The 26,149-nt window shown below is 42.5% G+C and overlaps 1 protein-coding gene across 1 annotated transcript in view; it reads right to left on the bottom strand.

Annotated features, from left to right (window-relative positions):
• Positions 1-5,801: 5,801 nt before the first annotated feature.
• The window catches only part of brinp1 (bone morphogenetic protein/retinoic acid inducible neural-specific 1), a 63,515-nt gene continuing 43,167 nt past the window's right edge, over positions 5,802-26,149 (bottom strand). Inside the window, exons 5-7 of the mRNA XM_027152745.2 lie at positions 23,334-23,570; positions 19,517-19,739; positions 5,802-9,772 (exon numbers count right to left, since the gene is read on the bottom strand). Of these exons, the coding sequence (XP_027008546.1) occupies positions 8,632-9,772; positions 19,517-19,739; positions 23,334-23,570 (1,601 nt within the window). The 3' untranslated portion in view covers positions 5,802-8,631. The remainder of the gene's footprint in view (positions 9,773-19,516; positions 19,740-23,333; positions 23,571-26,149) is intronic.

Raw genomic sequence — 26,149 nt, 5'->3', positions numbered from 1 at the left:
GTCTGGAGCCGAGCGGCTGCGAGCGGCAGTGGTGTTGTAGCTTTGGTGGAGAGAGAAGGTGTGTATCGCTCTTCTCTCTGTTCACCGGTACTTTGTCATGTTTAACAGTGCTTGGTGTACGTGTATATTGTGTTTGCTCAAATTTAACCCACAAATTAGCAAAAATGAGCACGAAACAGACGTCGTTAGGAAGTTAGAAACTCTGCCGGTGTTCTGGATTAAAGTCATGGCGGAATACCCTGAGATTGTCACCACAGCACTTACATCCCTATCGCCATTTCCGACATGCTATCTGTGTGAAGCGGGGATTTCTGCAGTGACGGCAACCGAAACAAAACAATGGAATAAACTGGACATAAGCGACACACTTCGGGTGTCATTGTCTCTTATTACCCCAGATGGAACCGTCTCGTTGTAAAGAAACAAGCTCAGGGTTCTCGTTGATTTAGCGTTGTAGTGAGTTAAAAAGGCATGTTTAATTACAATTAAATTAAAATTATTAATTTTAATTTAATTGTATAGCCGCCACCCACCACCCCACACCCCCAGCGGGCCGCGTTAAAATTATCAAACATTGACCGGTCCGTGGCGAAAAAAGGTTGGGGACTGCTGCCTTAGAGTCTCGTTTCAACGTACTAAGAATTAGGACACACTCGCTCTTATCTCGGGTACTACTCAGGACAGATGGCAGGAGAATTGAGACGCAGCAGCATCACGTTCATGTTACACGGAGCTATAGTCATGCACGGCTGCTTTAAACGATGTTTCACACACTACCAAAGACACGAAAGAAAGAAAAAGCTGTAAATATTTCTTGCGTAATAGTAACACCTGCTGCATTTCCATAAGACTCCTTCATTAGCGAGATGTTATTTATTCCCTAAAGAGAGATCTTAGAGATAAATCCTTCAAAATAAGCAGCAGAATTTTAACAGTCTTCCTCGAGGCACCTTTTTTAAATATTTTAAAGCAAGGGATTCGACCTGATAACCTTCTGCTCACTACCGCACTAGTGCTTCTGCTGACTAGTCGAACCCCTGACCAACTGCTAACAACTGCTGAGGAATTTGAATTAATTTATTCACCGAGCTGCAAGTCAGTTTTGCAAATCATATTTTCTTCTCTCCATTCTCTCTCGAATGAATCTTCCTCTCCTTCCCATCGGAAGATGGACGGTTCTCGAGTAGGGCAGGAGCAACGGCGATATCGACGAGCGCCACATTTTACATTCCCATCGTCCAGGGAACAGAGTCTATTACCAGCCGAGCATGAATTCATTCCGGCACGCTGCGATGGAAATTAAAATCATATTTCCCTTTCGCTTCTCTCCACATCCTGCACACGACGACTTGTTAAGTCTGGCACAAAGTTGACACCATTTTGTGTATTTTTAGGTTTTTCTTGCACTTTTTTTTTAGGAGTTTGGAACGACGGGCGCCTCGTCGTTAGCGGTGCAGAGGAAACGAAAGGCAAAGGATCCAAATCTTCTGAACAGAGGAGATGTCAGTGTGAGCGATGGGACTCGTTTCCAGCACTGCTAATGTTTTTATTAAGAGAAAAAGTAGCTTGAAAGGAAAAAAAAAGAAAAATACACACGAGCAGTGCCTTTTTTTTTTTTTTTAAATCAAAGAGCGATAGTAACCTAGATGTGTTGATGGTATTTTAATATTCCAAAAAAAAATAAAAATAATAATAATAAAATGGGGGTGGGGGTGGGGGCACAATGGCTTAGTGGTTAGCACGTTTGCCTCACACCTCCAGGGTCGGGGGTTCGCTGTTTAAAAAAAAAACCCTAAAGATAAAAACTTTTATTTTCTGTCTTTAAACTAATCAAATTAAATTCTATTCAGTAAGTTCAGAAACTGCTTTCCCACTTTTATTCCTTCTCTGCATATATTTTGTGTAAATAAACATAAAACAGAATTTCCGGTCATTCAAACATTTCATAGTTTTGGATTTTGTAATGCTTTGTTTTTATAGTAAGATTTTACTCTTTTACTTTCATTCATTCATTCATTTTCTACCACTTATCCGAACTTCTCGGGTCACGGGGAGCCTGTGCCTATCTCAGGTGTCATCGGGCATCGACGCAGGATACACCCTGGACGGAGTGCCAACCCATCACAGGGCACACACACACTCTCATTCACTCACACACACTCACACACTACGGACAATTTTCCAGAGATGCCAATCAACCTACCATGCATGTCTTTGGACCGGGGGAGGAAACCGGAGTACCCGGAGGAAACCCCCGAGGCACGGGGAGAACATGCAAACTCTACACACACAAGGCGGAGGTAGGAATCGAACCCCCAACCCTGGAGGTGTGAGACGAACGTGCTAACCACTAAGCCACCGTGACCCCCCTCTTTTACTTTGTTTTAGAATTTTGTATAATTTTGCATTTAATACTAATTATTTGAAGCATTTAGTATTATCCTATTTTTCATTTTGTAGCACTTTTAGTATTTCATAGTATTTAGAATTTCACCTTTATTTTGGAATTAGTGTTATTATTATTACTGTTTTCTGCCATTTTATATTTTTTCTTAATATTTGTTCACATTTTTTTGCTGTGGAAATTGTTTAGTGTTTAGAATTTCACATTATAATAACACGTTTTGTTATTATTATTATTATTATTATTATTATTATTATTATTATTATTATTATTATTGTGATATTTAAAAAATTCACAAAGACAAATCAAACATAAGCAAAAATCATTTTTGGTGATATTTATCTGTGAACTTTGTGTCATTGTGTCTATATTTGTCAGATTTGGACCGAATCTTGCCTTGTTGTTGGACAAATGTGTAAATTTTTCACTTTTTCCAGATTTGTGACATTTTTGCATTAAAATATAAATCTTAAAATGACCAAATATAAAATTTGTATGAAGTCAGCTGGATAAAGTCTTACATAATAATAATAATGACGAGATTTTGTTCTTAATTCAAGGGAAGAATAGAACAGGATTTGATTGGATGTATTCATGGATTGGATGTATTCATTTGATTGGATGTGTTTGTAATGTATTCATTCTAGCTCCACCCCTTTTTCACTGCAGTGATATGTAGACTGCTAGATAACAGATATACAACTGCACTTTTCTGCTTTATTCTTTGACTTGTCAGTGTCGTGGTAATAAAACCAGGTGCCTGAGAGTGAACTCCTGTAAATATTCGCCCTCTCACTGGGGATTTTGTTCTCAAGTCGACTTTGCGGTGCTCTCGTCATCCATGAAACACAAAGCAGCGTGATTTATTACTGCGCTCTAATTACAACCTGGACCGTGCAGGAACACTGGAGGTTTGGGTGTGGACAGACTGTAACACACACACACACACACACACACACACACACACACACACACGCTTCATTAGCAGTAGACCGTAACTCATGGCATTAATCACTCTTTCATTTGGATGCTTGGAAGCTGATTAAAGAGAACAAATGGACAAACTGAGACAGACCAAAGCAGCTCCATCTTCGCTGCTCATCATCCTCAGCCAAGGTTCAGATACACACTCTGCAAAAAATGATCTTAATGTCGAACAAACAGCTGGGAAGTTCTTGATGTTCCCAAAATATTTTAATAGCTTCAACCTTCTATGTTCTCTGGGACAACTATCCAGTACAGCCTTACATTTAAATAAATATATTTTTAAAAATTGTTTTATGAAATTATTTGATTCAATTTCACTTTGTTAAATTACATTTTCATATTTAGTAAAATAAATAAATAAATAAATAAATAAACAGCAGTAAAGTAGGAAAAGCAGGAAAATATTTAATAGCTTCATCGTTTAACTTTTTTATTTGATCGTTATTATTATTATTATTATTATTATTATTATTTTTTTTTTTTTTTTGTTCTGTGGCCTACATGTTGCCTTACATTTAAATAAATAAATAAATAAATAAATAAATAAATAAATAAATAGATAGATAGATAGATAGATAAATAAATAAATAAATTGTAAATTATTTTATTACATTTGACTTCTTTTTTATTTACATTTTCATTTCATATTAATTAATTAATTAAAGAGCTATTCAGAGATTTGTCATTTAGATCCATTCGAGAGCTTTTAAAGCAGACATGGAACATTTACAGCTTAATAAATTGTGTGTGTGTGTGTGTGTGTGTGTGTGTGTGTGTGTGTGTGTGTGTGTGTGTGTGTGTGTGTGTGTGTTTGTTTCTTTGTTTCTTTGTTTCTGTTAAAAAACACGTTTTACAGAAAGGACAAGCGTCCAGTGTCGGCACCTTTAACTTCTTTCTAAAGTTAAAAAAAGACAGAATGATCTCCGTCTCTAGCTGCTGTAGCTGGAAGTGAGAACAGGAAGTTGTTTTAGAGACATTTCACACCGTTACATGGAACAACAATTATAACGTCCTTTAATGAATAAAAAAAATTGCATTTATTTGCAAATAATCAATCAAATGCTTTGAGACGTGCAGTTATGAAAAGACGTGAAAATAAACACGGATTTTTCCTTAACAGCAGGACAGCTAATGATTTACTGAGGGGGTTTTTTATTTACGCTAAACCAAAAGTAGACTGAAAAACTTTGTGTTTCTTTGCTTGTTTTAAATCCCAGTCTGTTTCAGTAGCTAGCCGCGGTTTCTCTCCCAGCCGAAACAGTTACCCGCTCACGTCCGTACAGGAAGTGCCTGCTCTAGCACATTTGGCGCCTCAGGCTAGCTTCACTCTGGAGAAAGACGTGTGCAGGGCATCGAATGATGTTTTATAACATACTCGACGTGGACTTTAGTATCTGTGTGAGACGCCGTTCGGGTTTGTTTTTAATAAATGTCGTGACAGGTGGACGCTCGGCTGTGTGTACTGTACAGTACGTGGACCAGCAAGGAAACTGGTCAGGGTTCAGAATCAGCAGGTGGACGATAAAAATGTAGAATAAGAGTCTGTCGCTCTCACAAAAAAAAAATCTGTACTAAAAATAAAGGAAATTAATACAAATAAAATAATATTTCCTCGGATAAATAAAAAAGGGATACAAATAAAATATTTCCTCTGACATCAGATACATTCATTAATATAGAGTTATGTTAATGGTCCATTTCCTTCAATCCCCAGTAGTCCATAAAACACAGCCAAGGGGTTTTTATGGATTGTTTTCAACAACTAAAGTAATAAATAAACCACAAACATCGTGATTGATTTGTGATCTCAATAAGCCTGTAAATATCATCATCATCATCATCATCATCATCATCATCATCATCAACCTAACAAAGCTTTTTACACTTAAAATGTTTCTCTGCTGAACACAATTCTGGCTTGATGTAGTCAGAGGTTTCACACTGCTCCTCCTCCTTTCTCCTACTTAACACTGAATCCTGGCTCTTCGGAATCTGACCTCGGTTCACTCTGTACATTAAAACCCTTCTGCGACCTTCTTCTCGTTTGCATATTCGCGCATCGACAGTCCTGATTGGACAAATCCAGCTCCTCCGATCTCTCTGCTATCCTTATGCTCGTTTTAAATTTGTAGTGAAGTCGACTAGCCGTTTGTTCATCCGTATCTGACTTCCTCGAATTACTCATTCATTCATTCATTCATTCATTCATTCCTTTACTACCCTCACTCACTCTCTCACTCATTTTCTACCGCTTATCCGAACTTCTCGGGTCACGGGGAGCCTGTGCCTATCTCAGGCGTCATCGGGCATTGAGGCAGGATACACCCTGGACGGAGTGCCAACCCATCACAGGGCATACACACACTCTCATTCACTCACACACTCACACACTACGGACAATTTTCCAGAGATGCCAATCAACCTACCATGCATGTCTTTGGACCGGGTGAGGAAACCGGAGTACCCGGAGGAAACCCCCGAGGCTCGGGGAGAACATGGAAACTCCACACACACAAGGCGGAGGCGAGAATCGGACCCTCTAATTTCTCGGTGTGCCGTATTTCCCCCTCGTGCCGGAGAGCACTTCCGTCATGTTCGCAGTGTGTTTTGTCTCCCGACTCTTTCTACCAAGCCGTTTTTGTTCAGTGATGTTCAGCTACTTCCTGGTTTTAACCTCACACACTCTGCTCACTTTCTGATCGGGTTTCTGTTGCTAAGCGACCAGCCGTAACATCCTAACAGCATCGTTTCTCACTGTACACGTTCGGCATCGTGATGTGGAGTTAACACCGTAACACCGCTTCTACATCACAGGTGTGAATTACACCATCGTGTACTCAGGGTTTAAAACCACGATAACACGACGTCAAACGTGGCGTGAAAAACCGTGGTGTGTTTTCTGTAAATTATCAATAAATATCGCTAGTCAAAATGGCTAGCAAACAGATTTATATACTGCGTATCACACACTGTGAACTATTAACCAAAACAAAATGAATATAAGCGAAATAAAGTTGTATATTTGCGTCTGAATTCTCTGATGTTGTAGGAAACGGTTGTAGCGCTCGAACGCTTCGAACCTTTATTGTGAAATTTATTGTGTCCTGGAAATAAAAATGAAGGAAAATGATGATGAAATATTCATCCCTCATGGCTCAGTGATGTTAATGCAGAAGCTGCTTGGAAGTGGTAGAGACAAGCACGGCTCTTCGTATTAAATATAGCATTTTTAATGAGAAATAGATTATTATATGAAACATTCATTTGAAGAAAGCTGATTATAGTTTTTTTTTTCTTTCTTTTTCCAACAGAACAGCAGAAATTACATAGACAAGGTAGTGAAAGCTGTTTGCCGATCAGACCCATGGCGAGGTGGTGTACCGCAGGGTGGCGTACCGCGAGGCAGCATACCGCGAGGTGGCGTACCATGAGGTGGCGTACCACGAGGCGGCGTACCGCGATGCGGCACTCGTGTCACACATTCTACATCGTTCTGTAAGAGGCGTACGAAAGGACAGTGTATGTGCTTGTATGCATGGGTGAGGGAGGTCGTAAGGGTGGCGTTCGGCACCGGCTGGTGATTTTTCCTTCAACTTCAATAAATTAACCCAGCGACTCGCAATCCATCCGTCGTCTTGTGCTCGAGTTGCCGTGGCTGAAAAAAACTGGCGGTGACCTAAGAAAAGCCGTCAAGTCTCACGTTCATGGCTATACCAAGGCAATGAAGCTATTTACACATAATATACATCTTTAAATGTTTTCAGCAAAGGAGGTGACTCAAGTCTCCTATAAATACATGCAGAATACAGAGAGGATGTGGACAAAACTTCCTGTCTGCCCTTTTTACTGACGCACGAAGAAACGTGAGATACGAGAAAAGAGGATGTCATGGAACCTTCGTGGAAATGGTTAAAGGGATAGGTAGCAGGCACTTAATAAGACTGAATGGGAATTAATAACTAATAATAATAATAATAATAATAATAATAATAATAATAATAGTAAGAGATCTTAAGGATGACATGGGAATCAGTTTGACAGAAACCGAACTACGAACGTACAAAAAAAGAAAGAGTTCCAAAAAAGAAGTCACATCATAGAGTCGAATGCGAGGCTAAACTCAACATGAAGTCGTTTCACATGTACTCCACATCTGGCTTCGGGAAAACGCCGCGGCGATCCGACGTCTTCGTACTCCGTGATCGTGGACCGCTACGTTACTATACAGTACAAACTTCCTGGATAGGAAATCATTCTCAAAATAAATGCGTACAAGCCTATCATTTTTATTCCCCTGGGAAATATGGCTTTATGTCGTCTCTCGCAAGTGTAACGGACTAAAATCAGTCAAAATGAAAAATAAATAAAACATTTCAAAACATTGACATGTCAGAAGTTTCAGGCAGGATGTTTTTCTTTCTTTCTTTCTTTCTTTTTTTCTTTCTTTCTTTCTTTTTTTTTTTTTTAGAATTGATCGCTCACCTTCAAAACCACAGACAAATCGCTCTCGGTCACAAAGCAAAATAAATCAGGATCAGCTTCGGTCGCTCGTTCTCAAATGACGTGAGCGACTAGCAAGCAGCGATTAGCGTTAGGCGTCAACACAACTGGAGCTATAAACAGCTGTTTTAGTGGAGAATGTTTCCTTTCTGCCTTGTATCATGCCAAGCACACTCAGAGGGACGATTAAACAGAGGAAGAAGGAACGCTATACAGATAATGACTTCCTGTCGTCTTTAAACCGGACGGACCTAAGACTAGCGAGATGCTCTGTATGCTGAAAGTCTTCAAATTAAAAGAATCTCTCGTCCGCTTCGCTGATTCTCTACAAACCTTACCCAGTAAAGAATGGCAGTTTCAGATGGACCTTTGTTCCCTCTGAGTAATATCAAGGCCTCTTTGTCATCATCGGATGTTGAATTTATTAATATATATTTATATATTTATGTGTGTCATTTTTTTTTCTTTTCTTTTAATGATCCATTTGGAAGTGACAGACATGCTCGGACAAATATGGTACAGTCATGTTCATTTTTTTTTCTCTTCCTTCAGCAGTGAACTAAAAGGCTTAATCTCTGTATTTTTAGTTTCTTATTTAACAATTACACTTACAAAGTTGTTAATAGTACATCAAAAAAGCAAAAAAAGTCCCAAAGGAAAGGGAAATAAAAAGAATCGTTGTACGTCCTCTCCGAATGTTGCTCGGTGGCGAGTTTGCACCTTTTGTTAGCGTTTAACTTTCAGCAAAGTTTGGTAGTCAGATGGTCCGACTGTTTCAAGATCTCCGTGTTGTACATGTCCAGTGCGTGATTGACACGGATCATCTCGCTGTTGTTGAGCTTGAGTCGGTGCTTGAGCATACAGGAGAACAGGTCTAGCTGGGGTTTACCAGGCGCCGCCGGAGGGGCCAGGCGGTTAATCCTGTCCCTGATATCCAGGAGCAGAAGCATGATGGACGAGGATGAGTAAAACTGCGTCCCTTGCGTGTAGGACTGGTTGACCTGCTGGACGGCACTCCGGAGAAGGTCGGAGTTGAAGCGCAAGCTGTAGCCGAACACCTGGATGTCAGAGATCTTTATATAGATCTGGCGCTTGTTTGGGTCGGAGAGGTCTACGGGGCCATGGCCGGTGTCGTTGCGCAGGACAGTGGGCACCTTGGCACGACTGCGCAGGTAGATGTGCACCGTCTCAAAGAAGGTCTTCCAGCGGTTTCCCAACATCAGGGTCCAGTTGAAACATTGCGAGTTCTGGAGCCGGACCTTCTCCCAGCGGGGGTACCCATGTTCACCGAACGGCATGCTCCATCCTTCCGAGTGGCTTCCGCTGAATGGGTTGACGTAAACAAAGAACATGGGGTCCATGCTGCTGTTCCGCATCTGACAAATCTTCATAGACAAGCCCACCATCATGTGCAGGTAGTCCATGCGGTTCTTGTTGCTCTTCAACGTCAGAGACATGCGTTTGCGCCAGCGCGGGTCGAAGAAGGTCTCCAGACGCACCTCGTTGCTGATGAAAGTGGTGTGGATGTACAAGCGCGAGTCCATCTTCTGCAACAGGTACTTCAGCTCCAAGTCCTGAAAGTCCAGATCCGTCTCGAAACTGATGAACTGCTCGCTACGCTCCGAGTCCACGTTTTGCGGTTCGCAGCGCCCACGGTACAGCTTGTAGCCCTTGTTGCACGAGCCGCACTGAGATATGTTAGCCAAACTGCACATGGCACAACTGTTGTTGCCGCCGATCACGCACGGGATAGGACGCTGGCACAAAGTGATGCCCGTGTGGCAAACGCACGTGCGCTGGCTCTCCAGGAAGGTGCCCCAGAAGCCATTCTCATTGCAGTAGAGGAAGGACTGCACCCGGTTCAGCCACTGCAGAACAGACCTGCAAGCACAAAAAAAAAAGAAAACGAACAAAGACAAGTGAATAAAACGGACCATTACCAATGTGCCAAGGCTTGCTGTTGCGGAGGATTAAGTAACCGTCACAGGCTGCTTCAGTTTGCAACGGTCCAATCTGTAAAATGGATAATATACCCTGCCAAAAGAGAGACTTCATTTTTCTATGAATATCACATTCCTTCCCCCTCAGGCATCGTGACCTGTCATTCAGATGAGCAAATGCAAGATTTCATGTCTCTAGACTACGATGACCACGCTTAGTGAAAACCGATGACCTCAACATTCTGCAAATCAGCAGGACCTCCAGCCATCTCCAACCAAACCATCACCCATAGACATGACACCAAAGGTGAAGCTGGAAAGACCCTTTGTTCAGAAATTCTACTTTTCTTCTCAGGCGTCCCTGGAATAATTAGATCCGAATGTCATTTGCACTTAAGGGATTATGTAGCGCTAATTGGGCTAGAATTTCTCTGACTCTGACTTCACTCATATCCTCAAGTCTCCCAGGACAAAAAATCTGTGAATTCTTCATCCGCTGCATATTTAATATGCATCTAATGTAATATTAATACCTACGGTTCTATAGGTTTTAAAGGATTGTGCGGTCATGAAAAAGCTTTCGAAAATCCATGGAATTTATTTCAAAGCAAAGATTTTTTTTCTTCCCTTTCCTTTGTGAAACGTCGTATCAGCTCGGAAAGTTGAAAAATACGGTGTATGGTAGCGCGGGGCTACACTCATAATGCCTCGTGAAGGCTAGCCGAGCATCCGTCTCCATCTCGGCCATCGGTCATGACTTTTACAACTTTGCATTTGTAAAAGTTTCATTCGTAAATAAAAACCCAGACCTTTCGGAGATGATTCCGCTGTAAGGCCACGAGGTCTGTGTGATTCTCACAAAACACTAGCTGAAGAAAGTGACCCATGGTCGGTTCATCGTGCGCATGAACTCGTGTTCGTTCATTCATTCATCCATTTTCTACCGCTTATCCGAACTACCTCGTTTCACGGGGAGCCTGTGCCTATCTCAGGCGTCATCGGGCATCGAGGCAGGATACACCCTGGACGGAGTGCCAACCCATCACAGGGCACACACACACTCTCATTCACTCACACACTCACACACTACGGACAATTTTCCAGAGATGCCAATCAACCTACCATGCATGTCTTTGGACCTGGGGAGGAAACCGGAGTACCCGGAGGAAACCCCGAGGCACGGGGAGAACATGCAAATTCCACACACACAAGGTGGAGGTGGGAATCGAACCCCCAACCCTGGAGGTGTGAGGCAGACGTGCTAACCACTAAGCCACCGTGTCCCCCATGATCTCGTAGATCCCGTATTAAACAGAGTGGAAACTCTCGTTAAACTCCCGTCTGTCCGTTCTCTCCTCTCACGCCGTAGTTTGTATTAATAAATGCGGTCTCTGCACTCATCAGCTTCACATTTCCTGAACGCTGTCATCTTTCCTTATGCACCAGGATAAACGTCTCATAAAGATTCCGAATGGTTACGTTCGATCTATATGACTCGTCCTGAAATCTGAGTATTACCAAAATGTAATTCTAGCCCCGACGTGCTTTAGATTGCGTCCCTGATTAAATCTCTTAAGCTACCAGGTTGATCCGAGAGCTCTTACGCTTTAATATTGTCGCCCGATGTTTATTCGCAATAAGTCGGATTTATGCGGGTTGATGCGTTGGGCTACAATATGTCGTGTTTTGCTTTCTTCTTCGATTTGTGACTTCGGAGCAGAGCGGCTTGCTGCTTTTATTTCTGCTATTCTTATTATTTCTATATTTATTATTTTGCTGGAGTCAGGCACGGGGGGAAATGATTGGAAACAATTGCTGTTTGTTTTCAGGAGTCACAGTACATTGACGTAACAGTAATCAGACAGCTTTTGGTGCCGGGGATGTGGTGTGTGTGTGTGTGTGTGTGTGAGAGAGAGAGAGAGAGAGAGAGAGAGAGAGAGAGAGAGAGAGAGCGATATCTTCGCGCTCGCTAGAGATATAGGATCGCCCTCCCTCCAGCCATAATGAAAGATATACATATATATAATAGATAGATATGATCTACCTAGACTGATACATATCATTCTCTCGCCACTCTATCTAAAAGCTCTCTCTCTCCTCTCTCTCTCTCCTCCTTCCCCCTCTCCCTCCTCCGCCTCCGCTCTCTCTTCTCTTCTCTCTCTCTCTCTTTCTTTCTCTCTCTCTCCCTCCCTCCCCTCCTTCCCTACTTCTCGCTCCCCTCTCATCTCTCTCTCTCCCTCTCCCCCTCTCGCTTCTCTCTCCTCTCTCTCTCTCTCGCTCCTTCCCCCTCTCTCTCTCCTTCCTCCTCCTCCTCTCTCTCTCTTTCTCTCCTCCTCTCTTCGCTCCTCTCTCTCTCCTGACTCCTCTCGTCCTTCCACAGTACATTGACGTAACAGAGTATCCTCAACCAGCTTTTTTGTTTTGTTCCGGGAGCTTTTTGTGCCCGGGGATTGGTGTTTGTGTTTTTTGTGTTTTTTTTTTTTTTTTTGTTACTCTCTCTCTCTCTCTATCTACCTATCTCTCTCTCTCTCTCCTCTCTCTCTTCCCCCTCCCCTCCCATCCCTCTTCCCTCTCTCTCTCTCTCTCTCTTCTCTCTCTCCCGCTCCCTCTCCTTTCTTCTCCTCTCTCTCTCTCCTCTCATCTTCTCTCCTCTCTTCTCCTCTCTCTCCTTCCCCCGCGCCCCTCCTCCTCCTCTCTCTCTCTCTCTCTCTCTCTCTTCTCTCTTTCCCTTCTTTCGCTCTCTCTCCCCTCCCTACCCCTCCTTCCCTCTCTCCTCCTCTCTCTCTCTCTCTCCCTCTCCCCTCTCCTTCTCTCTCCTCTCCTCTCGCTCTCTTCCCCCCCTCTCTCTCTCTCCTCCTCCTCCTCCTCTCTCTCACTCTCTCTCTCTCTCTCACTCCCTCTCCTCCTCCTCGTTCCGTTCCCTCTTTTCCCTCTCTCCCTCTCCCTCATCCTCTCCTCTCTCCCCCTCCCCTCCCTACACCGACAATGAAATGAACAAGAGATAAGAGATAAGAAGAAATTACTAGAGAGATATATATTTAGGTACCAACCCTAACTTAAAAATATAACTAAATACCAAATCCTCCTACTATCTCTCCTCTCTCCCTCTCTCTCCTTTAACCTCTCCCTGTTCCTATCACTGGGCACGCCTCCTTCCAGTCTCTCTTCTTCCTCCTCCTCCTACCTCTCGGTCAGCTCTTCTCTCTCTCCCTCATCTCTCTCTGACTCTCTCTAATGGCTTCTCTTTACATCTGCTCTCATCATACTTCAATGCTCTCTTACACATCGTCTCCTCTCTCGTTCCGAGTACCCGTCCCCACGCTGTTTATCGCTGTGGTCTTGATCGCCCCTCTGCCCATTCCCCTCTCGCCGTCTCCCCGCTTCCCCCCTCCCTCCTCTCTCTCCCCCCCGTCCCGCCTCCCACTGCTTTCTCTTTTCCCCTCCCCCCCCCCCCCCCCCACCTCCCCCTTCCTCCCACCTTCTCGCTCCACCCTTTTTCTCCCTCCTCCCCCCCCTTTATTCCTGTTTTCCTGCTCTTATTTTCATCCTCCTCACTCTCCCCTTCTCGTCTCTTCCTTCCTCTCTCCCTTTTTCCTCCTCGAAAGACCCTCTCTGTCCTTTCCTTTTCATTATTGTCCTAACATCATTGTCCTAACATTATTGTCCTAACATTATTGTCCTAACATTATTGTCCTAACATCATTGTCCTAACATTATTGTCCTAACATCATTGTCCTAACATCATTGTCCTAACATTATTGTCCTAACATCATTGTCCTAACATCATTGTCCTAACATCATTGTCCTAACATTATTGTCCTAACATCATTGTCCTAACATCATTGTCCTAACATTATTGTCCTAACATTATTGTCCTAACATCATTGTCCTAACATCATTGTCCTAACATTATTGTCCTAACATTATTGTCCTAACACTTAATCAGCAGGAACTCCCGCAGGAATATACTGTATGTACATTTTTAAATCCGGTTCTAGTTCCGTTCATTCGGCCGAGAATAAAATAAATAAACAAAGCTCGTGAAGTTCCAGAGAAACGTGAAGCGTAAACTCATCTTTCCTAAAGATTACTGCATTACGTCTGAGGGTTACAAAGCGTTTACACCGGAGACTCCTTCCATAAATGTTAAACATCTCTACACAGAAAGCTTCAGCATGGAACAAAACATCAGCTTTGTGTCTGTTTAAACCCCCGACACCGACTTCATACCATAAAGATTAACGACGCCGCTTCTGCTTCACCGAGACGAGCCGTGTGGGTGTAACACGCAGCACCGCTGGAGAAAAAAGCTCCACTCGTTCCTCTCCTTTCTGCCCTTTCTCTCTTTCCTCACTCTGCCATTCCACCCACTGTTTATTACATTACAACTAATGACAAATGGCCACAATTCCGGCGAGCCTTCAGCCGGGGCAATAACCGCAGTCTGGACTTCTCATAAGCGCAGATAGGCTCTGCTCTGCACTTTCCTTCCTCACTGCTGTTTTGATTAAATTTCAAAATGGCAGCTGGGTTGTTTTTTTTCTTCTTCTTCTTTTTTTTTAGTTTTAGATTTTATTCCTTCTAAAGTGAGATTACTTGCTTTGCTTGGAGTTTAAAGAGAATCTCCAGCTAGCGTTTATTCTGCTCTCGGGACAGGACACTTTCCTGCTTTTTCTTCCTTAGTTATATTTAATTAAACGTAAACCAAAAAAAAAAACAATCATTTAAATGAGTTTTAAAACCAGTGTTCGTTTATTTATTTATTTATTTTTTAATGATTAAATATTTAAAGAACAACGTGCTATAACAGTAAGGTTTAAAATCCACTCTGGAGTAAAACTAGAACGCAAGAGATTTGTGCTGAAACGCTAAACTTATGCATCAGCTGTTTGACTCCATCAGGGCAGGACTCGCTCACACCGGCTTTTCCTGACGACGGGAAATTGCGCGGCTCGCAAAATAAATAAATAAATAAATAAATACATAAAAATGCGGCTAATCGAATCAGAGCCGGTTTATTGCTGAGCTGGATTTCCTTCTAAAACTTTACGCTTGTCTCCGGAGCGTCTGCGCGCACTCAGGACCTCGTCCCCATTAAAGGACGAGAGCAAATGGCTCAAGATAAGTTAGTGTGGGTGCCGAAAAAAGTGCCGTCTCATATATTTTATATGTTATATATTTATATAGGCTGAAGATACTTTTTTTTTTTATCATTCAGCACTTTGACACGAATAGAAATAGTTTTGCGTCTTTGGTCTTTCTTATTACAGCGAGATCGTCTTAGGAATAACGAGGGTTCGTCTTTTTATCCGTCGGCGAGTCCGAAGGGATCCAGGGTGCTGTTCGCTTCTAATAATGAGCCGCTCGTTTCTGTTCGGCATCAGCAAGAATCTCTTTCCTTAACAGGCAGACAAAGAGCAGGATGAGGAAGATGAGCAGGACGAGGAAGACGAGCAGGACAGATAAACTAAATCCAGTCCGAGAAGCTGGGAGACAAAGAGCAGGATGAGGAAGATGAGCAGGACGAAGAAGACGAGCAGGACGAGGAAGACGAGCAGGACAGATAAACTAAATCCAGTCCGAGAAGCTGGGAGACAAAGAGCAGGATGAGGAAGATGAGCAGGACGAGGAAGACGAGCAGGACGAGGAAGACGAGCAGGACAGATAAACTAAATCCAGTCCGAGAAGCTGGGAGACAAAGAGCAGGATGAGGAAGATGAGCAGGACGAGGAAGACGAGCAGGACGAGGAAGACGAGCAGGACAGATAAACTAAATCCAGTCCGAGAAGCTGGGATTTAATACTATTTACACTCAGTGACCAATAAACTCCTGTACATCTGTCTGTCTGACCCAAAGCCATGAAGGTGTTTGCTATTTGATCTTCTGTTCCTTTGACAGACTCGATCAAGTTTCCGGCTGTTTCGTGTTTATTATTAATAAGCTCCAGATACGGTGCACGTCATCCATCTGAATTTTCCCAAAGTAACTTTTATCAACATGGAAAATAATGAACTTTTCCAAGCAGATTTCAGAAGCATGACACAGAAAATACCACTAAAGCCTTTAATGGTGTAGAAATGATGTCACAAGTCAAACCCAAATATTCAGCTTAAAACTTTAAAATATTCCAGGTTCACAAAAAAAAAATACCATTTTTGTGTGTAAGCGCTTCTGTTTCTGAATAAACCGAAGGCCACTCTTGAGAAAGTTACTGAACGAGCTCAATTTCACCGAATAATGACTAGTTTAATTAATTATCTAAGCACTTTTATGCAAATAAACAAAGCTTCTTTCACCAAAAGTCTCCTTGAGAAATGTGTCGAGCCGAAAGAGAGAGAAATTGGTGATGAAGTCAATATTACAAGGCTGAAATGTTCCGAGAAACGAAGCTGAAGCACTTGAGACTCAAATATCTTACATCTGTATACAACCGTGTAGACGGAAAAAAGCATTCACTTTATATTCAAATATCATTCACTCATTCATCCTCTACCGCTTAACCCGAACTTCTCGGGTCACGGGGAGCCTGTGCCTATCTCAGGTGTCATCAGGCATCGAGGCAGGATACACCCTGGACGGAGTGCCAACCCATCACAGGGCACACACACACTCTCATTCACTCACACACACACACACACACACTACGGACAATTTTCCAGAGATGCCAATCAACCTACCATGCATGTCTTTGGACCGGGGGAGGAAACCGGAGTACCCGGAGGAAACCCCCGAGGCACGGGGAGAACATGCAAACTCCACACACACAAGGCGGAGGCGGGAATCGAACCCCCGACCCTGGAGGTGTGAGGCGAACGTGCTAACCACTAAGCCACCGTGACCCCCTATTCAAATATCAGAGAAGAATTAATTAGATTTATTGATTTATAACAATTTTTTATTCAAAGACTTTATTTTTTTAAATATGCAAACTACAAACACAACTACTCTTGTTATTAGGATAAACTACATAGATACAAAATAAAGAATAAGAAGTAATTATTAATAGCTAACACCTAAGAAGTATGAGCCCTTAGATGAGTTCAAAACAAAAGCACATCTTGGAAACGAACCACAGCTGAGCTCTAATCAGTGTGTCCACGGGCTTCAGGAGCTTCGAAGATATCAGCTGAGGATTCTGGGAGTTGGAGATAAAAAGTATGATGTGGCATTCTTCGTTCATATATTATATTAGCAAGAACATTTCTGGTCTGTTGTTTAGCCGCTAAAATGTGACTAGGTTTTAAAAAGTCAAAAATTTACAACACCCACCGCCGGCGTTCCCGGCGACGCCGCCCTGATGTCTTCCTTATTAGCAAACAACTGCCATGAGAGGTTTATGCTACCCGAGTGTGCTATTTGGATCTGTTTGCTAAATCCTGACCCGCGCTATAGATCCAGATGTGTTTGGAAATCGAATGCTAATTAAAATTAGCCAGTAAATTAGCCAGCCACTTTGAACTGTATACACAGGTCCTGTTCATACATCGGGATGGAACAGACAAACCTCCTGTTTCTCGGAATAAACAGTTAGGGCAGAAATGCAAAGTGGCCGTTTAATTTCCGTGCTACAGAGCAGTGATAAGGCTGAAGGTCTTCGTTTAGTTTACTTTGCAGTATAATGACACATTCCTCCATTTCTACTTCATCTCTCTCTCTCTCTCTCTCTCTCTCTCTCTCTCTCTCTCTCTCTCTCCTTCCCCTCTGTGCTGTCACATGTCCTTGATGTTTGCCTTGCCGAGTTTGACTACACTCTGCTCTCCTTTGATAACGCTACGGCACAAAACCTTGTCAAAGCCGCCACCGAAGCGTGGATTCGCTGCCTCCACATTAGACGAGCGACGTCGTTGCCGTCCACAACAAACACACCTCCACCACCACAACACTCTGACTCTCACTCAAACAAAACTCGCTGGAATTTTCTTCCCGACCTGACGCATTTCCAACCTTTTATGTGACTATCAGATGTTCCCTTGATTTTCCCGGAGCTCACTTTCTTCTCTCCGTTGTTTTTTTTTTTTACACTGAGCATACATGTTCAGATCTAATCTGCTTGTCAAGTCTGCCAGCATGTTGCGGAGAAGGAAAAGTCTGACGTGGCACGGCGGTTTCTTCTCCAGCTGTGTTTTTGAGGACCTTTTCAGAGTTCTGGATCGGTATTCAAACAACGAAACTGAGCTTTAGAGGACGTACTTGCTTCTCTAGACCGTGATTGGTGGTGTGAAATATACAGTAGGGAACTTGATCTCCTGTAGAACATCTGAATATGTTTGTGTTTATGTCTATCATTTCGACGTGAAGTCTGACGTCACGACACGGCTACATCTTTCATGCGTGTTACGTATTTACAGCATTTGGCAGACACACTCATCCAGAGTGACTTACATTATGTCATTTTTATACAGCTGAGCAATTGAGCGTTAAGGGCCTTGCTCAGGGGCCCGACAGTGGCGGCTTGGTGGACCTGGGATCGAACTCACAACCTTCCGTTCGGTAGCCCAACACCTTAACCGCTAGGCTACCACATGCCCCGGGGATGTGATCAGAAACTCAACTGAACGAGTGTTACAAAGGTACAAACACGATCTCTGCATGTAACTTTTCTACACAAAATGTATACGCAACTTTATATTATAAAATATTTATTGCCTTTAACCCTGTCAGGGTTTCAGTTGCAGACTAGCCTCAGGTTCATGTTTCACAAGCTGACTCAGTATCTGATCTCTTTTCTGATTCCTGTTCACTTTTCTGGCCACAAGCTTCACAAACTTCCAATATAACCTTGGCTTTGGAGAAAAATCAATATCATTTCAAAGCTGAGACCTCACTACATCTCCAAAACCTCGGCCTCCAGACTCGCGGCTGACAAACTATCAGCTGTATCTTGATATCTTATGGGTGCTTTTTCAGGCCACAGGCTTTAGAACCTTCACTCTTACGAGTTAAATCCAAAACATTTCGAGGAACTTTTAGGTCCTCGGTGGATTTTTTTTTTCATTAAAACGAGGCCAATATCTTTGGATTTTATTTCATTAGAAACAAAATCTGCTAATTTGTGTTTTACTTGTGTATCCGGCTAGTCGTCCGAGTCACCTATGCTAGCTAGCTAGTTTAACTTACTTTAGCCACTGAGCTTGAGTGAGCTCACGTGTTCTTAGCTGCTAAATCTTTACTCTGACTTCACGCTCTATCAAAAGTACATTTTAAAGTGTTTTCTAAACATCTAGCTAACGTTAATAACTACTGTACCTAGTTAACGATCTATGTTGTCTGTGTGTGTGTGTGTGTGTGTGTGTGTGTGTGTGTGTGTATGTGCTCACTACACATTCCTTGCTGTTTTACTGAGATGATTTATGCTAATGACCAATGAGAATATTTTAGGATATTTTTAGGGTGAAAATGTCCCTCTGTGCTCTTGTCTGATCACCATGTCCGGTTTGCACCATTAAACCTGATATTACATCTTCAGTGATTATTTATTCTGGTCTATGGCTTTATTACACACAGACACACACACACACACACACACACACACACACACACATGCTATAAAAAAATTTGCAGTAAAGTGTTTGATTTTGAATTTATTTCATTATTCTTTAGAGATAGTGTGTGTGTGTGTGTGTGTGTGTGTGTGTGTGTGTGTGTGTGTGTGTGTGTGTGTGTGTGTGTGTACTGTATGCTCACCTCTCTCTCGGCATCTGATGGTTGGGGTTGTGATGACAGCGGATGCTAAGGCTGAACAGTTTACGTGCCGTGCGCTGAATCTTCAGCCTCAGGACCTCGAGGGAGCTCTGAAGCAGCCGGTAACGAGCCTGCAGGTCCCAGTCGCTCCCCCACAGCAGGTGAACACTGCTCACTGGCAGGAAGTGTGTGGAGGGCAGACGCTTTAGGAACGACTTGAACTCATCTGACAGGTGTGTGTGTGCGTGAGGGAGAGAGAGAGAGAGAGAGAGAGAGAGAGAGAGAGAGAGAGAGAGAGTTCATTAAAGCAGTTGCACCTTCATCAGTTTAACGCTGCATAATGAGATTTAGCACTCGCGGCTCCAAACACTACACGAGGTGCATTTCTGATACTATTAACACCAAAAAAAACCTCTACAACAGATCCACTATATATATATAATAAATATGATAAAAGAAAATCTTCATTATGAGAAACAAATTGATGCAAATCATTCAATGACCGTCAGACTTATTTATTTATTTATTTATTTATTTATTTAAAAATGGTCAGATACTGAAAATTTGAACACGCCATCTTTTGTAGAAATCCTTAAAATATTTTATTTGAATAATAATAATAATAATAATAATAATAATAATAATAATAATAATAATAATAATAATAATAATATCAACAACAACATTAATAACAACAACAAGAAAAAGAAGATTTAAAAAATAATTTTCTGGGCTTGATTTTGAGGCTATCTATCTATCTATCTATCTATCTATCTATCTATCTATCTATCTATCTATCTATCTATCTATCTATCTATCTATCTGTCTGTCTATCTGTCTGTCTGTCTATCTGTCTGTCTGTCTGTCTGTCTGTCTGTCAAAGTTAATCACATCCATAATCAGAGCAGATTGAGACGAGTTGGCCTTGACTTTTATCACAACGTTTTCATAACCTGTCCTCATGCCTCATCCTCATCCCCCGTGAGTCCGTGGAGCCCAGACTCGGGTGTTGTGATGTTTTTAAACGCAGAGCGATGTGAGACAGAAACAGGGAGCGCTCCAGCATCATCTCTGGCAGCTAGCCCTCGGCACGGTGCAGAAACTCCTCCATAAATATTTTTTGCAGCCTGGCTTTATCGACAGCGTTGTTATAATGGTGTCAGTATGAGCTCTGAGAGATCTGCTAATGCACACGCTTGCTGCTTTAAATGTGTTTGGTGTGCGATGCGATTGACCCTGCGTTACACTGTTGTAGATTATAAGGTCTGACATCTAATTCAGAGTGTAGCCGAGTGCCTTGTGGAAATAGCGTCGTAAATTGGAAAGGACATAAAACACTCTGCGGCTGGTGTAGACTCGGTGTAGGTGAGGCACTCGGTGCACCGCACACTCTGTCATGGCCTGCGGCTTTTAGCTTCGGTTTGCTCTTTGTGTCGAGTCTGCGCGTGAATCCGGTACGGACTCTAACCCGAATCAACCTGTAACGCTAATGTGCTAACACACTTGTAGAATCTGGGTGTTATTATTTTAACGACTGACCCCATATGCGAGAAATTAACCATGACGTGTCAGTCTGTTACCAAAAATAATCACTGACGCACCGTCAGACTCTCCAGATCTCTGACTGTAACAAAGAGCTGATTCTGGAGAATCCTTTAAAAATAAATTTAAATAAATAAATAAATTAGTGAATTTATATATATGTATATATATATATATATATCTCTGAGTGGTGAGGCTAGTAAGTGCTTGGCCCCCTAAATCGCTGCTTGCCACATTATACATTTTATTTGCAGCCAATTTATTTTGGGTCATAAAGTCCCAGGTTAAAATGTTCACCCATGCCTGCTTGATAATATTTGATATTATTCTATAAACCATTGCACCGATGATGCTTAGATTTCTTCAAAGTTTCCGTAAAGGCAAAGTTCTGAGTACACATCCATCCAATCAACCGATTAACCGTTTCAAACAATTACCGTGTCCCGACCGGAGCAACGATGCGTCTCAGAAGACCGCTTTGTGCCTTTTGCTGACTTTCGTTTTATTTTTCCTCCCCCGTCCGCTTTCCTTTCCGTGTTTATCGCACACCCAGGACCGGTTCGTTTATTGCCAGGCCCGTCTCCAGAAATATTGCGTCGACCTTGAGGCCTTCAAACTCAATTTGAGTGTCCTCTGTTCACTATAAGTATATCTGAGTGTCAGGTTTTATTTGGGCCTTTTATTACTTGTTAATAATACATAAGCTGTGAGGCTGGTGTGGTGGATATTACGCCGTGTCCTCGGAGATGAACCTATTTTGGTTATTTTTTCTCTTTTCGTGTGGTGTGTACGGGGAGCGTTGGCTCCATGTGCCAGTTCTGTGGCTCGCATAAGTTTGTCTGGGTCTGAATATCGGCTCTGCTTTCTCGAAGAGAAAAGACACCGAGTGGCAGATATGATATAGGGAAAACGAACACCCCCAAACATGCAGTATGAAAACCGTCATCTATTCAGTGGTATTTGGTTTACTTCATGTGTACTTATTGCATTGACGTCATCTTTAGTGTAAATATCAAGTATGGATAGTTCGGGGACTGGATGTCCAACTTAAAGACCACTTGAAACCTTTCACGTCCCCGCGTCCTTTTCCCTCCAGCGAGCCGACATTTCTGCCTGATGTATTATTTTAATCACGTTTTTTTCTGAACAGTGCTTTAAGACATTATTTGGAGTTTTCTGAGCGAACACAGGAGTCGTACCAAACTTCACACTTCAAGGTAATTCACCGAAGGTGACAGGACGTAGGACGTCTGAGTGGTTCTTGTGGACGCTACTTTCTTTTTACACCGATTTATTCTTGCCAGATTTTGGCCTGTGAATAATCTGTTAGTGTAGATACGTGTTGGAGAAAATAATGAATGAAAATTTTAACTTCATGCACTTATGAATTCATTCACTCATTTCCTACCGCTTATCCGAACTTCTCGGGTCACGGGGAGCCTGTGCCTATCTCAGGCGTCATCGGGCATCGAGGCAGGATACACCCTGGACGGAGTGCCAACCCATCACAGGACACACACACACTCTCATTCACTCACACACACACACTACGGACAATTTTCCAGAGATGCCACTCAACCTACCATGCATGTCTTTGGACCGGGGGAGGAAACCGGAGTACCCGGAGGAAACCCCCGAGGCACGGGGCGAACATGCAAACTCCACACACACAAGGCGGAGCCGGGAATCGAACCCCCAACCCTGGAGGTGTGAGGCGAACGTGCTAACCACTAAGCCACCGTGTGCCGTCCCCCCCCCCGAATTAATTTCTAGACTAAAATCAGAATGTTTTGTAATGTTGCAGTCTTTAGCAGAAAGATGATATATAGCACGTCGTGCGTAAAATGCAGGAGACGTCGTTTGCTCGTAAAATGGCCCCCGAAGTGAAGTTTCTTTCGCTCGGCTGTAAAACGTGTATTCTCACTGAGCTTTTTTGATCATACAGAGCTCTGTAGATCGAGGCAGAAAGGCTAAAATTGACTGTCGCGAGGAGTCTCTCTTCTCTGACAGAAGGCATGACAGCCTGTGAATAATTCATGGACGCTTTATTGGAGATCGGCTGAGCGGCGTTGTACACATGTGGCACTGCTCCAAAGTCAGGTGGCTCGCGGATTGTGGAAAAAAATTACAATGCTTTACTGATTAAAATATAGCAGAATGAGATTCATTTAGAACCTCCGTCCCTGAAGATCCGAATCGATCGACTCGCTTTGAAAGAGTCGTTTGAAAGCGTCGGCACTATATCGTTAAATAAAAGGTAGAAAAGCTTCAAAGTTACCTGAGTTTTCGAAGTCCTTGTAGGAAGCCGCCCAGGACTCGGACATTCCCCGGAGCGTGTTCTCCATGATCTGCAGGTCGGTGGTGGGACAGTTGCATTGTGGGAATTCATCAGCGCACTGGCAGATGCACTGGTTGCTGCGACACACATACTCTCCCTCGCCGTTGCACATGATGTAGCTTAAAGCAGACTGCACAAACTTCTCCTGCAGGTACTCAGGAAGAATCACCTGGAGACCTGAGGAGAACATTCAGAGAATGGTGGTTATTGACTTGACATTAAAGAGAACCTTGAGGAAGCACAAGAACCAAAGCGGGATTACAGAAATATGGGAACATGTCCTCTGTGGACACCACATGCTCTCGGGCTCTGCCAAAAATGTCCAATAGATGTAACACCAGAAGATGTGCAGAAGATCAGGACAGTCCTTATTATACAGATAACTTAATACTGCCTGCCTCGTGCTAGCTGGAAAATATACGAGTGTGTCCACATCATTCAGAATATTTTATATTTACTTTATACATTCTTCAAATATTGATTACTGGAAGAATGATTTATTCCAAACCCCAACATGAGCAAGGTCACACGAGCAGACTGGAGAGCAAGGAGAGAAAATTGAAGAGAGAAAAAAAAGCTGCATGAATAATAAAACAGTAAGTGGTCAGATATCTCTACAGCTTCTAAAGGATGGCCGAACAACCAGCAAAGCCCCGAAAGCCAGCAAGGAATCTCTCCAAATATCAATCAGCAAAAAAAAAATAACAGGATATTAAAATGAATACAGAATTTAAGTCTCTGTCTGTTGGTTAGTCTCGGTCTTTAAGTCTCAGGTTCTTAGTTAGTCTCAGTTTTGACTCTCAGGTTCTTAGTTAGTCTCAGTTTTAACTCTCAGGCTCGTAGTTAGTCTCAGTCTTTAACTCTCAGACTAACTAAGAGCCCGAGAGTCAAATCTGAGACAAACTAAGAGCCTGAGACTTAAAGGCTCTTAGTTAGTCTCAGTTTTGACTCTCAGGCTCTTAGTTAGTCTCAGTTTTAACTCTCAGGCTCTTAGTTAGTCTCAGTCTTTAGGTCTTTAAAACTTAGTCTCAGTCTTTAACTGTCAGGCTCTTAGTTAGTCTCTGTCTTTAACTCTCTGGATTTTGCTAAGTCTCAGTCTTTAGGTCTTTAAAACTTAGTTAGTCTCAGTCTTTAACTCTCAGGCTCTTAGTTAGTCTTGGTCTTTAACTCTCTGGATTTTGCTAAGTCTCAGTCTTTAACTCTCAGGCTCTCAGTTAGTCTCAGTCTTTAGGTCATTGACACTTGGTTAGTCTCAGTCTTAAAGTCTCTGGATCTTAGGTAGTCTCAGCTTTAAAAGTTCTGACTCCTTGTTAGTCTCAGTCTTTGTTCATCTATGGATTTAAGGCACTTGGTCAGTTTTTTTTGCTAAAAAACAGCCTCCAAATGAGCACGATGAGGCAGTGAGCTGTTGGCCAAGACTTCCCCTGCTTTCCTCTTTTCATCCCACCCAAGTACCAGTGTGTGAAGATTGAAATCCTGCATCTAGTGATTTTCTCTGCATGACGCACAATTTGCTGTAATTTCTGCTGGCAAGATGATGATGCAAAGGCAGAGCAGAATATGATGGAGGCTGCGATGACTGATTCTATTACAGCTGTGTGTGAGAGCATTAGCAGAGGCATTTCCCACACAGGTCAGATATCCATCTGGAAAATACCACAAGTACAAAAAGCAAGGCTTATGTTCTGTCATGACGTCAAGCCTCTGCGTGAGAGCGTGTGTGAGTTTACACGCCGAGGAAGTTTGGCCGCAGGTCGCTTTGACTTTGAAACGTCCCTCACGGGTGGGAGGGGCTCGCTGTAATGGGATAAAAAGGAGCCGTGATTGATGCGTTCTGTCCTGATCTGTTTCGGCTTATTTACCAGGCCACACATTATATCCTTTCATGCGTGTGTGTGCCGCGAGAGCCATTCAAAGAAAGAGAGAGAACGAACGAGAGAACAAAGAACGAGCCAGTATTTGTTTCTCAGACACACATCCAGAAAGTTCAGAAGAAGAGAACCAGTTAAAGGAGGGTGAGGAGAGGACATCCGAAGTACTCCAGGCATCCGGGAGCAAGTGCATTAGAGACAGAAGAGTGGTAGAGAGAGAGAGAGACAGAGTGCATCTAGAGCTCCGTAAAAGCTTGTTCGTTTTATTTTTTTTTTTCTGAGAGCCACAAAGCTAAAACGCTATAAAATCCTTCGTGATAAAACTACGGAGCCTTTATTATCACTCCGAAGCATTCAAGCCATTCTTAATAGATCAGATGTATAAATTCTAGATGAAAGACTTGAGACAGAAAAGACAAAGTCCCAGAAAAATCCAATTGAATGTAAGGAAAAGGAAAAGAAGCGCTTTGACAGACATACTGTATAAGTAATCATTAAAAAAAGAGGTGTAAACAAACAAACAAACAAACAAACAAACAAACGTTCAGAAGTTTCGTCTCCCGTTCTGAATCTAATCTTGTCTAATCTTAATAAGATCTTAAACTCCACATTTCACATCTCTGCTTTCGAATCATCTCTCCTCTAATATTCGACCCTGTCTCGTCACCTACTTCTCTTCTCTTTTTTTTCCCCGATGTTATGAAATTATAAAGGTACGTGCTCACTTTTTTTAATTTAACATTCATAAGGAATGCAAACTTTCTGATTATCTCTGTATATCCGCAATAATTGAATAAAGATTTAGCAATAACTCAGAGACTTGGACCATGGGCGTGTTATTGTTCATCCTGGAATTAGCAGAAAGTTTTGCGGTGTGTTAACTCA

The sequence above is a fragment of the Tachysurus fulvidraco genome, chromosome 26 (genome assembly GCF_022655615.1).
Source record: "Tachysurus fulvidraco isolate hzauxx_2018 chromosome 26, HZAU_PFXX_2.0, whole genome shotgun sequence".
Classification (NCBI taxonomy): domain Eukaryota; kingdom Metazoa; phylum Chordata; class Actinopteri; order Siluriformes; family Bagridae; genus Tachysurus; species Tachysurus fulvidraco.
Note: the sequence above shows the minus strand (reverse complement) of the source record. Positions and strands in the feature narration are given on the sequence as shown.